Raw genomic sequence first — 14,909 nt, 5'->3', positions numbered from 1 at the left:
TTCCGTTCTGAAGATTGTGCAACAATGGAGGGTGGGGCCAGATTCGATTTTACCAATGCTAAGGAAAGGGACCCAGCGATCGACCACGATCTACCCAAACCTCCCGGGGATCTACCAGTAGATCACGATCGACCTGTTGGACATCCCTGCTGTAGAGCAATTTGGAGAATGCACTGCACATGAGGAAGAGAAGAAACGCAAGGTCCACTGTGTCTGCAGTTATGTTTGCATATGACTTCTATTTCATTTGTGCACAAAAATCACTGGATACAATACATAATGTATGAATACACTACCATAAGAACAAGAAATTTGCTATTTATTGTATTTTGAAGCACAAATATGCAGATAGGGTGGGGGGAGAAGAGAAAACAAAACAAAAACCACAGCTCTCCAAACCTCATATATAGCAAAAAATTCAGTGTTCATTTCCAGTCCTTGAAAAGTAAAACCAAAAGCTCTATCTATCTATCTATCTATTTATCTATCATCTATCTATCTCTATCTATCAATCATCTATCTAAAGCTTAAACTCAGGACAAATATTGCAAAAGTGAAAAAATAATAATTGATAGCATCTTTACAATCAAGCAGCATACATTTCAGCATGGAGTAGCTGCAATTTTTATTAAAATTATTTTCTGTATGAATGTAAATTAATAACATCATAACAAAACTTACAGATTAAAGTAATGACAAGCTGTCTTCTTAACAGAGTTTCTTAATATAGGAGCTGAGCCATAAAATATTTCTTTTTTGCTGGCTCCATCTAATGGCCAACACAGATTTTACAAGATGCTTCTACACGTTTTTGCAAGCTACCGGTATTAAAAACAAAAAAGCCCTCAATCTACAGCAAAACATGTTTTTGATTAGGCATTTTTTGTGGACCATTTCTGAGCATAGGATTGTATCCATATTTTATTATGTTTGGGAGTTAGGTCTGTTGAAATCAATGGGCCTTAAGTTAATTATGTCCATTTAATTTCAATGTGTCTAACCCAAGCATGAGTTAGTTTCAGCTGAACCTAACATTAAAATATTATCAAATAAATTTTACAAATGCTGTAAAACTAGCAATTTTGCCAACTTTTAAAAAATCCTACTGGATTCATTACATAAAGTTTCGTTCACTAATTGATAATGTATCCATGTATTGCCATCTTAACAGAATTATACTTCTTAACTGAAAAATATTCTCTGTTAATGGGTGACACATATATCACAGAGATATATTCTGTGGTGTGAATATGTATTTTTCTAATTCACTGAGGAAATGTTGAATTCACAGACCACAAGCCAGTTGGTCTTATTCCAATGGGAGACATCTTTTAACAGAGGAGGAGATGGTACTCTTTTTGCTGACTCCCCCTTTCTCCCAGAGCCCCCACGCCATCCCTTGAAAATGTGCACTGGGGGAACCTTCTATAACAGGTTTTATGGGGCCATGAAGAGGAGGGGGAGTTGGGAAAATCGTTCTCCTTTCAAGGACTGCCTCCATAGGAACCTATTCAGATCCTGCAATCATCATCCGAGGCCCTTTTTCTTGTGCCTCCTCCATGAGAGGTCTGGGGGGGGGGGGCAACACAAGGGCCTTTTCAATAGCGGTTCTCCACTTGTGGAACCATAACTACAGAAGAAAAAGCATTTTTATTAAAAAAAATAAATCCGTCGAACATTTCAAATACAGTGGTACCTCAGGTTAAGAACTTAATTCGTTCTGGAGGTCCGTTCTTAACCTGAAACTGTTCTTAACCTGAGGTACCACTTTAGCTAATGGGGCCTTCTGCTGCCACTGCGCCGCCTCCGCTGCACAATTTCTGTTCTCATCCTGAGGTAAAGTTCTTAACCCGAGGTACTATTTCTGGGTTAGCGGAGTCTGTAACCTGAAGTGTATGTAACCCGAGGTACCACTGTATGTCGTCAAAATGGAAGCACTAATCTGAACAGGAGGACCCCAAAAATGTATTACTGAACTGGAAGTAAAATAAAAAAACAAATGCAAAAACCAATCCCAACCCATCCAAAGAAGTTACTTTCACAAACACTTCAGCTTCCCCACAAATGGTTTGTACTGAAAATTCCCCTACGATAGCTCAGATATTTATTTATTTATTTTCTAACATTTATTCCTTGCTTTTTTCCATTATGGAAAGTGGTGAAAGACATGACATTCCTAAGAGGTCTCCCATTTAGGTACTGACCAGACCCAGATGTGTTTAGCTTAAGCCAGGTAATGGCCTTATCTTGTGCTTTCAGAGAGGTGATGTCAGTGCAAATGCTGTCTGCTGAGGGGAGATTGGGCTGCTCCACACAGATACAGCATTTGATTTATCAGCACTTGACTTTAGAACACAAGTTCATTCACCTTGTGCCTATACATGCTTTAAGAGAGTGAATGATGCCACTGGTGGGTTTTTAAAATCATATACAGTGGTACCTCGGGTTACATACGCTTCAGGTTACATACGCTAACCTAGAAATAGTGCTTCAGGTTAAGAACTTTGCTTCAGGATAAGAACAGAAATTGTGCTCTGGTGGCGCAGCAGCAGCGGGAGGCCCCATTAGCTAAAGTGGTGCTTCAGGTTAAGAACAGTTTCAGGTTAAGTACGGACCTCCGGAACGAATTAAGTACTTAACCCGAGGTACCACTGTACAGGTGCTGGTTGAATGAAATGTTCCTCTGTGGCTGTGGGAACTTTCATATGAATTCAATCTGCAAATGGTCTGTGCCCACACACACAAACACTACCATCTGATGCTATCACTGTCAAGTGCAAAATACACTTGGGTGAACTAGTTCAGTGAGTACATTCAATTGCTAAATGTTTTCCTAACAAGCTACATTCAAGTATTTGCAAAATATTGACTTGCACTGCTCTGACTAGTTCTACAGCTTTCCAATACCCATATACTTCTTATAATATGCCTTCTTACAATGATGAAGCTCTATCATCTCCTCTTTTTGCATCCCAAATATTCTACCGCAGCAGTATTTATGGATGTACAATCATGGATCGAGTCACAGTAATTTACGGTACTGCATATTTTATCGTCCTGTATATCATTCCCCAAGAATGAAAGCAGCCTTGGAATAATGAGCGAGGGCTTGTATAATATTGGTATGTTGGGAAGCAGATTACTGCAGAAATTATAAGTTTCAAAAATTACTATATAAATCTATTTTCAAGGTGAACTCGAAAGTGTATCCCTCCCTCCCCCATTCCTTCTGCACTCAAGCTTGCAGTTCAGTCATTCTCTAGCACCAGCTGCTGAAAACACTTCTATTTGCAATCTCATCATGTGGGTATATGAAAGATATAGCCCAAATGGTGCCTTCAGTCAATTTAAGAGCTTGTCGTGAAATGTAGGAGAAAAGTCAGTCTTGTACATAGGAATGTTTTGGGCCATTCATAGTAAGTCAAAAGCACGGTCTTCCACAGTCCCCAAAGTTATAGGAAGACTATAATAGACCCTGGGGCACTGGTATAATTTATACCTAGTGACTCACTGCCATTAAAAGATGGGAGCACTAAGATCCACTTCTGATGTAGTTTCTGAATAGTTGAGCCCAACAAAGAAAACATTACAATGATAAATTATCTCTCTTTAGGCATTCAAAACAGCGTGTGTAGGCTAGAAATGGGAAGGTGGAAAATCCCATCCCAAGTTCCCTAGTACGTTGTCTTATTTCCTAGCCTTTATGTATTTTGCACCAAGGTCTGAAAGGGGGATTCTAACTGCATTCAGTTGATCAGCGTTAGAATTCTCCCTGCAACTGGGAACCCTGGTTGGAATCGCCCTGAAGAGCTTCATGATGAACACTTGACGATCAGGAGAGGAGGTGGCTGGAATAGTGGGTGGGTCTACAGAAGGCACTCCAAACAGAGATGGACATAAGGTCTCTTGCACCTGTGGCAAGGAGCTGTATCAACACCCCCCGGACCAGAAACTCAAAAGTTTGCTTTTCATTGTCTTTCATGCTCTGCCAGTGAATAATTCTAATAGTGCACAAATGTGCAGGCTCCTAGCTACTCTGAGCCCTTGGCAGGATCCAACCTAACCAGCCCCTGGTTACAACCCGGACTCCAAACGCAATTTGAGCTCTCACGTGTGTGTGTGTGTGTGTGTGTGTGTGTGTGTGTGTGAAATCCTAAGTTACAGTTTCTGGATCTGGATCTGAAGTTGGAAAAAGGACTGAAAACTTCATGCCAGATGCAACAAAGAAAATGTTCCTGACCAAAGCCACAAACTTAGCTAACTAAGCATCAGCTCTTCTCCCTTCTAACACAGCATTGCCACTTAATTTACTATTTTATGTATACCTGCAAATGCATAAACATTTCTCGTTGCTTTCTTTGATCACATGACCTGCACAACTGGCCTACCAAGCCCTACTAATTTTACCATGATGTGTGCGTGCACATATATACACACACATACCTTGGACTTTGTATGCTCATACTCAACCTATACCTCTTCACCACACTTAACTGTGTTAGATGTATCCTGGAAGATTTCAAGTTAGTGTGACATTGGGAGTTAAAAGTCAGCAGTGGGGTGGTGGGTGCAGGCAAGGTTTGTTTTCCCCAGATATTCTGAATAAAGTTGAAAGGCTCATAGGTCTGTGGACAAATTACAGGAAACACCAAGCCCAGCCATGGCCAAAAGATCTTTTGCCAAACTGAAAGCAGCAACACAACTTTAGCTTAAAGGGTTAATTCTAGGACATGTGACAGGTTTTGCCTGTTCGTCTGAGACCTTGGCGATAAAAGTTGAACATGATTAGTAACAGTATGTTTGGTTTCCTTCTGTGTTTGAATAAATACCTCAGCATCATACTCCCAAAGTTGGTTTCCTCTCATGTGGTGGCACTTTAACATGATCACAGGACCATTGAGTCTAGACACATCCAAACACAAATCATCTGTACGAATCTCCTTGTCAGCTGTGTATGAAAATACCTGGAAGAAATAGTTATTGACATTATTTTTTAGAAAGTATGTATTACTAGGGGACTTCCCACCCCACTCTCACCCCACAGTAACACCCTCTCCTTTTCACCCTATGCAATCACAGAGTCCCATTTTCATCTTCTTAATGCTGTTTCTGAAGCTACTTCTGCATTCTGTTCTGCACCCTCCTGAGCCCCAGTCAGTATGGCCACTGATTAGGGATTATAGGAGTTTTAGTTCAGCAATATCTGGAGTGCCAAAGGTTAGCCTGCTCTGCTTTTGAAGTGTCACTTCAAACATGGGTTTTTTAACTGCTGAAATTGTGACTGCTTCGTGCCCCTTTTTAAAATAAAAAACACACATTATAATGTGGAATAATAATAATAATAATAATAATAATAATAATAATAAACAATAATAATGTGTTGCACTGATGGAACATTAGACTTAGCACTACACTGAATCCTAGTAGCAATATCAGCACAACCTTCTGTTCTTTGTTCTTTAGGGAGAAAGGAGGGTGAGGGGAAGATAAGAGAGAAGGGGAAAAAAATATACATACAAGGGAGGAAAAGTTATGAATTCCACACTGCCAGATGGGATTAAGGTAGTCCCAGGTCAGAAAAACAATGAAGACAAATTAAAGCAACCTATGTGGCAGCTATTTTAATTATTTACAAGACTCCCAATTACTTAGAATTCACCTCCCAATTGATTTAAAGTATTCTAATGAAATCTACAGGAAAAGTGGTTTCTCTTAATTGTTGAAAGCAACCTTTTGCCAATTAATTGTTGAAAGCCTTTGGCAAAGCATGCAAATTGAACTTGATTGCATTACCAATTAGGGAATGCATGCAAATCATACTAAGTTACCAATTAGGGTGTTTTAAAAGGGGAAAAGATTATTAAAAGCAGATTCAAGCATGTTTTACTTCCACATGTTCTAATATTTAGATACAATGCCCTAGAGCTTTTCGCAAGGCATTTTTACATATGGTTAAACCCAAAATACACATGTGCAACATTACACTGGCAACTAGCAACTGATTTTAGAATGGCAAACACGGCGCTGAATGTTAGGATTCCTGCCTCATCTTTTTTGGATTTCTAAGCAAGTTATAAGGTCCAGCAATAAGAGGACCTTTATACCTTTAAACTGTGCTGGATCTACAAATTTTGCTCTATAGGGCATAAGTCTGCACTGCTGCCCCTCTTCCACTGCCTTCCATGCCCTCTCTCATCTTTGGGAGCCTACCCAGTCAAGGAAGCAAAATAAGGTGTTACGTCTGCAGTGGTCTGTGTTCACCTGAGCTAGAGTCTGGACTTGGATTCTGAGCCCTGCGTTCTGATTTGATAGATTATATCCAGTCATGTAACATGGTCAGGGTTTGGGCTACCGGTATTGGCTCTTAAGCACTGGGCTACGATTTGTAGCTTGGGGGTTTAGACAGCCAATCATGTTGAGAGTGGGAGTGGCCCAAGCCTTCAGATAGATAGATATATATATATATATGCTCCAAACGTTTTAAGGCCTTTGCTGCTCCTGGAATGAAGGAAGGAAGCCACAGCAGGGAAGCAGTGGTTTCTCCAGGAGGTGTCAATGAGTTTTTCTGCAGCTCACTGGGCTGGCCATGCTCAGAGGTGTTGCCTAACTGAGCAGGAGGCTGTGGCTGTACACCTTCCCCTGCCTTTTGGCAGGTGGAGTGAAGAAGAAGAGGATGGGCATACGACCTCTGATACTGGAGGCAGTACATACCAGCACAGCTAGCAAACATTGATAGTCTCCACCCCCATGTTCTGCTTGGACACTGAGGTCCAGTGCTGAGGGCCTTCTGGCGGTTCCCTCGCTGCAAGAAGCCAAGTTACAGGGAACAAGGCAGAGGGCCTTCTCGGTAGTGGCACCCGCCCTGTGGAACGCCCTCCCACCAGATGTCAAAGAGAAAAACAACTACCAGACTTTTAGAAGACATCTGAAGGCAGCCCTGTTTAGGGAAACTTTTAATGTTTAATAGATTATTGTATTTTAATATTCTGTTGGAAGCCACTCAGATGGGCAGGGTATAAATAATAAATTATTATTATTATAGTCGTGCCTGATCTAACCACTCCTTTCAAAGCCATCCAGACTGGAAAATGTGGAAAGAGTAATGTGTGTACTGGCTTGATTTCACAATTGTTACAATGTGCTCAGTCTTAAAAAAAAAAAATTCTGCCAAAATTGTTTTGAAGGTAAAGTGAGCTTCATTTTTACCTGGTTTCCTCCCATACCGTGGCAGTTGAATATGCCAACTTTTTCATTTTCCTTGCGTCCCATGTTATCTAAGCACTGGTTCGTCTCAACATTTCTGATCTAGGGGTAAAAAAACAACCAAGAAAACCAAAGGGTAAAAATTGTTGAAAGATTGCTTAAAATAATTAAATTAATCATCATCATCATCATCATCATCATCATCGACATGTCACTGAAAAAAGAAGAAAATTATTTAAGATTAGGAACAGCATCAGATTATAGAAACCTGACAGCACAATACTAAAAAATATTTACTTGGAAGTAAGTCCCTCTTTAGTAAGTAAACTCCTTATTGATTAGGACCATAGTCTTAGGCAATTAACAGTGTGGATGTTAGTTGATTAAACAACTAATTTGTTAAATTCATTAAATTATAGCTGCATAAATTTCCAAGTGGGGTAAAAAAGGTAAAAGGTAAAGGACCCTGGACGGTTAAGGCGACTATGGGGTGTGGCACTCATCTTGCTTTCAGGCTGAGGGAGCCGGTGTTTGTCCACAGACGGCTTTCCGGGTCATGTGTCCAGCGTGGCTAAACCGCTTCTGGTGCAACAGAACACCGTGATGGAAACCAGAGTGCACGGAAACACCGTTTACCTTCCCGCCGCAGCAGTACCTATTTATCTACTTGCACTGGCGTGCTTTTGAACTGCTAGGTTGGCAGGAGCTGGGACAGAGCAACAGGAGCTCACCCCGTCATGGGGATTCGAACCGCTGACCTTCTGATCAGCAAGCCCTAGGCTCAGTGGTTTAGACCACAGTATCACCCACATCCACTCAAGTGGGGAGAATATTATGAAAGAAAGAAAAAATGACACCTTGTTTTTAGATAAGGCATGAATTTGTTATAACAGATACTGTCTTAGAAATGACATCCCCTCTCCTCTCTGAAGATGATGCCATCTAGCTACAGTATTTGTAAGTACTTTAAAAAAAATGTTTTTCAGCATTAAAAGTCAGTGATCCAATGATGTGTAACCCAGGACTGTGTTTTCTGCACAGTGGCCCCCCAGTGACATAATGTCCTTCCCAGGAAAGCACAACTGGTACCATAGCCTATGTTATTTCTGTTTGCCTAGGCCTTTGCTAGATATTAGTGTTGGGTGCTACTGCAAATAAGGAGGCTATGGGTTCTATATTGGTAGAAATTGGCAGTTTTTAATAATTTGCTGTGTTTCATCTGCTCTTTTGATTGCACAGGCATGTTGTTTTTTTAATGTGTTTTAATTCCACTGCATCCTGCCCTGCAATCATATAATGAAGAGTGAGATGAAAGCACTCTTAATTAATTAATCAGGAACACCTTTTAAGTTAATTAAAATGTTATGAATTGATTAATTAGTTTTGAATCTAATTAATGAATCTATTAAACATTAAGGAACATTGCCACATGGAAATCTCTTTTCACCCAGTTGATGTACATAATGATTGCCACCTCCCGATTCTGAGATCCTCAGGAGATGCCAGTAGCCCAGTTCATATATCAGACAGTGGTATACTCAAACTATGGCTTAATGGGAACAAGAAAAAGAGTTGGTGCACACTGCTAAGGAGTTCCTCCCTTGCCATGGTTGGAACCTGGGCTCATGGTTTATTTTCCTCAAACAAAGCAGAAGCAGAAAGTAAAAAACAAACCATTGTAACCACTCAGTGTTTGCTTTTTTGGAGATAAATAAACCACAAGCTGGGTTCAAAAGACATAACTAGCTAGACTTTGTCTTGTATTATCCATGGAGTGGTTGGAGGTGTGACATAGGACCTTTTGAACAGTGTGCACAAGGATGTGAAAGAATAAAGAGATACACATGCAAGGCTCCTATTAGCTGCTTTCTCTTCTGGCTGTTTCTTTAGAAGCTGTGCCAGCACACATACATGGTCCAAAAGGCTCCTCCAGCCGTATTTCCATGTTGATTCTACAGAGGATACCGAAAGGAATGCCCCCCTTTCCCCGTATTATTTGCAAAGCTATTGAACCTTCAATAATAATAGGGGGGAAATCTAATTGGAATTCAGAAAGATTGAATGACAGAATTTTAAACTGATTTTATGTAGACAATGTAAGCCCTCACTTTTTTCTAATCCATTCCTATTCACTTAAATCCTGTCAGGAGTTGATTATTTCTTTTTCTTAGCTGGAATCATTTGGTATGATTATGAAGTAAACCAGGGGACATCTGAATTATTGGATTCCAGAGGAAAAATAATTAGACACTAAATATAGCCAGATTTTTAGTTCCAGAGTAAAATAGGTGGAGATAAAAAGAATATTTATTTTTTATAATTTGATAAAGGGAAATTGGAAGTGGATATGAAAACGCGAAGCCAGCTTATGATCTGTTGGACAGGAAAACGACTATGATAAAGACACACAATATTACTGCCCTAATTTACGCCAAGTTGCATTCTACTTATAGGATAATTTTGTTTTTATAATCTAAGATCGCTGGACCAGCATCCCCCAAAATAGCAAAAAATGTGTTGATGAAGCAGCATTTGACAGAGGGTGCCTAAGACTGTGCTATATTAGTCTTTATTGTTATGCCTGTCAGCTATAGTTAGCATTTCAAGCAGGTTTTATCAGAAGGAAACTGCCAGGAGAGAGAATGAGACCAATCTTATATTAAGTTTTGCTTAGCATATATTTTATGGTGGAGAGAAAAAAAATACGTTAGATAAACAAAGTAATACTCTAATAATGATCAATCTTAAGTCTGTCTTAAACATAGATTTTGTGGCTTCAACGTCAAGACAGCTATTTTTTTACTTCTCACTCCCTGCCTCTGACTTTGCTTCATATAAAGCATGATGAAGAGTCCTGGAGAACTTGAACACTTGCTCACTAAAATATTTGGGGAGAGATCAGCACCCTGGAGAAAGAGCCCACCACTATCTACCTAAAACAGCTGTTTCCGGTGGGGTCTTTTCCTAAGGCGTGCTTACCTAGTCAGCTTTAGGCTTCCCAGTACCCTAGACCTTTGTGGAGTGAGAATACCATGAAGACGGTCCATCTCAGAAGACTAATAGAGCCAAAACATTGCCCATGACTTTTGGGATTTCCCTGTCACTCAGGCTAGTAATCCTGTTGAGCCCCATATGACCTCAGAAATGGGGAAATGGTCCAGGCACTTTTCAAGATTGCTCCTGTGAACATCCTTTTACCTGATCGTGGAGTGAATTTAGCTCCTTGGTTATATGAGAAACTGACAGCAGTGAAACAGCATGGTTCACAATTAAGACCATTGGTGGGAGAAGGCTTGCAATTAATCCAATGGGACACAACCTAGAACTCAGTTTAGAGCCTACTCCAAATGATGGTATAGAAATGTTACTTTCCATTACAACTGCTCAAAATTCAGTCAGCTGAGCAGTTCGGAGTAGTCTGAGGGCTTAAACATCTTGGCCTTCAGGATGGAGAGGAGGACTGCCCGGTGGCCTGTTGAGACTAATTTGCTAGATAATTTGTGGATAAAGTTGACTGTATCCATTCCAAATTGGATGCTGTAATTTGAGCAGTGTTAGCAGATGTACCTTTGGCAGCTGCTTATGTAGCTATATTGGATACGTTTCAACTTGTGAAGCCTAAGAACGTGGACATATTTCTTGGAAAGATGAGACTAAGACCTTGCACTTCCTTGCTAATAAGAGGTGCCAGGGGAAGACTAGCTGAGTGAGCAGTGGGAGTGGTAGATGCCTTCTCGCAGGTAGTTGTAGCCCTAGCAAGTCTGAATGAGGTAGTCGTGAAAGTTCCCTTAGTCTCATTGTATTGGGGGAGGGGGGAATCTAGCCAGTCTCTAATATTCCTCAAGGTGCTCAAAGTCAGGGTAGTTCCAGGTTTTTCCCCTGGATGATAGGAATTATCTAGGTCAGAGGTAGCCAATGTGGTTTCCCCCATAAGTTTTTAGACTACAACTCCCATGGTTTGACAATTAGCTAGGCTTGTTGGGGATTAATGGAGCTGGAGTCCAACAAGATCTAGAAGGCAATGCATTGGCTACCCCTGATCTAGATCTAGTTAAATCTGATTTTAGGTGGAAATAGGCTTGTTCAATTTCGTGGGTGATTTACATCACAGGGGAAGTGAATTTCGTGGGTGATTTACATCACAGGGGAAGTGAATCACTTACTGTTCTGCTAGACCCCCTCAGTAGCTTTTGATAAACACACACAGCAAGGCAAAATAACCAAAAACAAAGCAAAACCCTGCTGCTCATCCCATTCCCTCTCCTACGGTTTTACTTCTATCTCAAACAACCAATCAGCATTCCCTGCCTACCAAGGATGCTCAGTCCTCATTATGACAGAAAAATTTCATTTTTATTTTCATAAGTAGCAAGTAAAGAAAAGAAAGCAAATAAAAAAGAAGGGAAAGGGGGAAATAAATAAATGCTGATGTGAACAACTGAAGTCTCTAGTTTGTAATAACAGACATTATACATTGTGTACCCACTAATTTTAAGCTTTGCAAAATAAGAAATGTCATGATTTTCTTCACTCCTGTTCTCTGCCTTACAAGGGAGCCATGGGTTCTGTTCACTGCAGGAAGCAGATCCAAATAACCATTGGCTTTTATAAAGTCGGTAGAGCATGAGACTCTCATCTCAGGGTTGAGCCCCATGTTGGACAAAAGATTCATGCATTGCAGGGGGATGGACTAGATGACCCTTACAGTCCCTTCTGACTCTGTGATTCTATGAATATAATCCTCAGAGGGTGGGCAGACGTGCTTCTCTGTTCCTGGAGGCCTTTGGTGCAAAGAGTTTGTTTGTTTGTTTTGCATGACAAACAGACTAAATCAATGAAGGCTGCAACCCTAAACACACTTGCTTAGGCTTACTTCTAAACAGACACTGCATATTTCTGCATAACTGTTATACAGTGGTACTTCTGGTTACGAACTTAATTTGTTCCGGAGGTCCGTTCTTAACCTGAAACTGTTCTTAACCTGAGGCACCACTCTAGCTAATGAGGCCTCCTGCTGCCGCCGCGCAATTTCTGTTCTCATCCTGAGGTAAAGTTCTTAACCCGAGGTATTACTTCCGGGTTAGCGGAGTCTGTAACCTGAAGCGTTTGTAACCGAGGTACCACTGTATCCTCTATTGCTGCTGTATTTTAAGTTTAGACTTGGCTTTTTCCTCAAACTTGTTTTTCTCCACTTTCTTAAAAATAAATAAATCCTGCTGTTGAAGAATGTTGATGAACTTACAAGACTTGCTTGTGTTGATGAAAGTTTTGTGCCAACAGTTACTATTGCTATTCCCTGTACAGCTGGGATGGGGAACCTGTGGGCCTACAAGTGTTGCTGGAATCTCCTGCTGTTGCTAGAGCTAGCTGGAATCCAAAAACACCTGGTTTCCTATCCCTGTGACAAACCTCATAGCTCTATCTGCAGGAGTCTGGGGGGTGGGGTGTCCTCATAAGCTCAGTGGACAGCTAGAAGCTGAAACTGACAAGCAATATTTATTTCACAGCTGCTGCTTGAAATTCTCATCTTGTTTCCATAGAAACCTAGCACTTATTGGTGAAAATAATGTGTTTTTAATGATTGTTTCGTAACTTCACTTACCTTAGTTTCCCTGAACTGTCAGTTACGTGGCAAAACTCTCATTATTTCACGCCTATTAAGTGTGCCGTTTAAAAAATGTCCCAGAATTATTATTAGGTTTCTTTCTCTAAACCTGGTTTCGACTGACAAGCCTTGGAGTGAAACCTGATCTGGCATTGTAATTTATAATTCTAAAAGTGGAGATGAATGTCATTTGTAAAGCAAATGCAACCCCTCCCCCTCCACTTTTTAAATACATCACTGCCAGATGTTTCAAACAAAAAAATGTACAGCATTTAAGAATTAAACGAGATGAAAGTCAAGGGAAGATTACAATAGCAAATTATCTGACAATTTGGACTGAACCAAATCTCTAAATTCTGGTGCCAGGGTGGGGTGGGGTGGGACGGGACACTTGAAAGCAGATTTCAAAAGTTTTAGCCAGATTCAGGAGGAGATCTCATGTCAGTGTGGTGTAGTGGTTAAGAGCGGTAGTCTCGTAATCTGGGGATCCAGGTTCGTGTCCCCGCTCCTCCACATGCAGCTGCTGGGTGACCTTGGGCCAGTCACACTTCTTTGGAGTCTCTCAGCCTCACTCACCTCACAGAGTGTTTGTTGTGGGGGAGGAAGGGAAAGGAGAATGTTAGCTGCTTTGAGACTCCTGAAGAGGAGTGAAAGGCGGGATATCAAATCCAAACTCTTCTTCAGTGAACATGGAAATGATTTCCCATGACTCACAACGCAAACAGATCTTTGGAGAGGCGCCTAAGCAATTGATTTGTCTAAAGCAGAAATAAAAGCACTCCTTTTTTATAGTTATGGCACACATACAATGCAAATCGTGATACTGGACAACCATCTTTGTTTAGGTTTTTGTATTGTGAAGAATCAATAAAGTGAAGTTTTTTTTGGGGGTGGGGATACAATCCTTCAAGTCACCTGCAGTTTCTCCTCCTGTTCTCCTTTCTCAAACTTTATGCGTGGCAGGAGGAAGGAAGGTAGAGAGGCCGCAGGCATGAGACACTCTAGGATGAACTGGGAGATTTAGCTCTAATCCTCTCATGCAATGAGAGAGAGAGTTAGGATAAGCACACTAGCTCTGCCGTGGACTCCACACCATCCAAGGATAAATTCTACATTGAAGAACATTTTCAATGTGTGGTGCCCCCTTTCACACATTAAATCCTTGATTTCCCAGGCCTCCAAATTACTCAAAGCTCCTACACACAGCTTCTGAAGTTACTCCTCCAACTTGTGAAGAGCAACACTGATATTGATAATGGAGTTAGAGCTCACACGCTCAACTTTCTTTTCCTCATCACATGAAAAACAAAATGTTAACATATTTTCAGAAAATGTTACTTAAAAGTTAAAGGTAAAGGTAAAGGTACCCCTGCCCATACGGGCCAGTCTTGCCAGACTCTAGGGTTGTGCGCCCATCTCACTCAAGAGGCCGGGGGCCAGCACTGTCCGCAGACACTTCCGGGTCACGTGGCCAGCGTGACAAGCTGCATCTGGCGAGCCAGCGCAGCACACGGAACGCCATTTACCTTCCCGCTAGTAAGCGGTCCCTATTTATCTACTTGCACCCGAGGGTGCTTTCGAACTGCTAGGTTGGCAGGCGCTGGGACCGAGCGACAGGAGCGCACCCCGCAGCGGGGATTCGAACCGCCAACCTTTCGATTGGCAAGTCCTAGGCGCTGAGGCTTTAACCCACAGCGCCACCCGCGTCCCTGTACTTAAAAGTTACCTAAATGTATAACAGTTAAAGTGTCAAGGGCTGCACAGGGAACAATTAAAAAGCCCTGGGCTCATTTCAGATGATCTTTTTTTAAAAACAACAACAACCAAAAACCATCCTTGTGCAAAATAAATAATTCATACCTCTCCAAGGGAGTAATATCGTCGGGGAATCTGGGAGTCTGGATAGACATTTTCTAGGTACCATGAAAACGGTTTGCATTTTAAGTTCTCTCTCAATGCTTTTCTGACTGATACGTCTCCATAATCCACTTTGACAACTCCTGTAAAAAGAAATTCAGAGGAAAAATAGTAATTAATATTCATATTCTTTTAAACCATCCCCAATGACAATGAGTAGTTAATTACATTTTTTAAAAAGCTT

General features: G+C 41.0%; 1 protein-coding gene across 4 annotated transcripts in view; it reads right to left on the bottom strand.

The window, feature by feature from the left end:
- Positions 1–14,909, bottom strand: part of GALNT13 (polypeptide N-acetylgalactosaminyltransferase 13) — a 154,571-nt gene that overhangs the window by 20,787 nt on the left and 118,875 nt on the right. For all 4 annotated transcript variants that reach the window (XM_053407154.1, XM_053407172.1, XM_053407181.1 and 1 more), the window contains exons 9-11: positions 14,669–14,808; positions 7,207–7,305; positions 4,830–4,964 (exon numbers count right to left, since the gene is read on the bottom strand). In XM_053407154.1, the coding sequence (XP_053263129.1) occupies positions 4,830–4,964; positions 7,207–7,305; positions 14,669–14,808 (374 nt within the window). The remainder of the gene's footprint in view (positions 1–4,829; positions 4,965–7,206; positions 7,306–14,668; positions 14,809–14,909) is intronic.

This window comes from Podarcis raffonei, chromosome 1, assembly GCF_027172205.1.
Source record: "Podarcis raffonei isolate rPodRaf1 chromosome 1, rPodRaf1.pri, whole genome shotgun sequence".
Taxonomy (NCBI): Eukaryota; Metazoa; Chordata; class Lepidosauria; order Squamata; family Lacertidae; genus Podarcis; species Podarcis raffonei.
The sequence above is the reverse complement of the archived record's forward strand: the minus strand, read 5'-3'. Positions and strand labels throughout refer to the sequence as shown.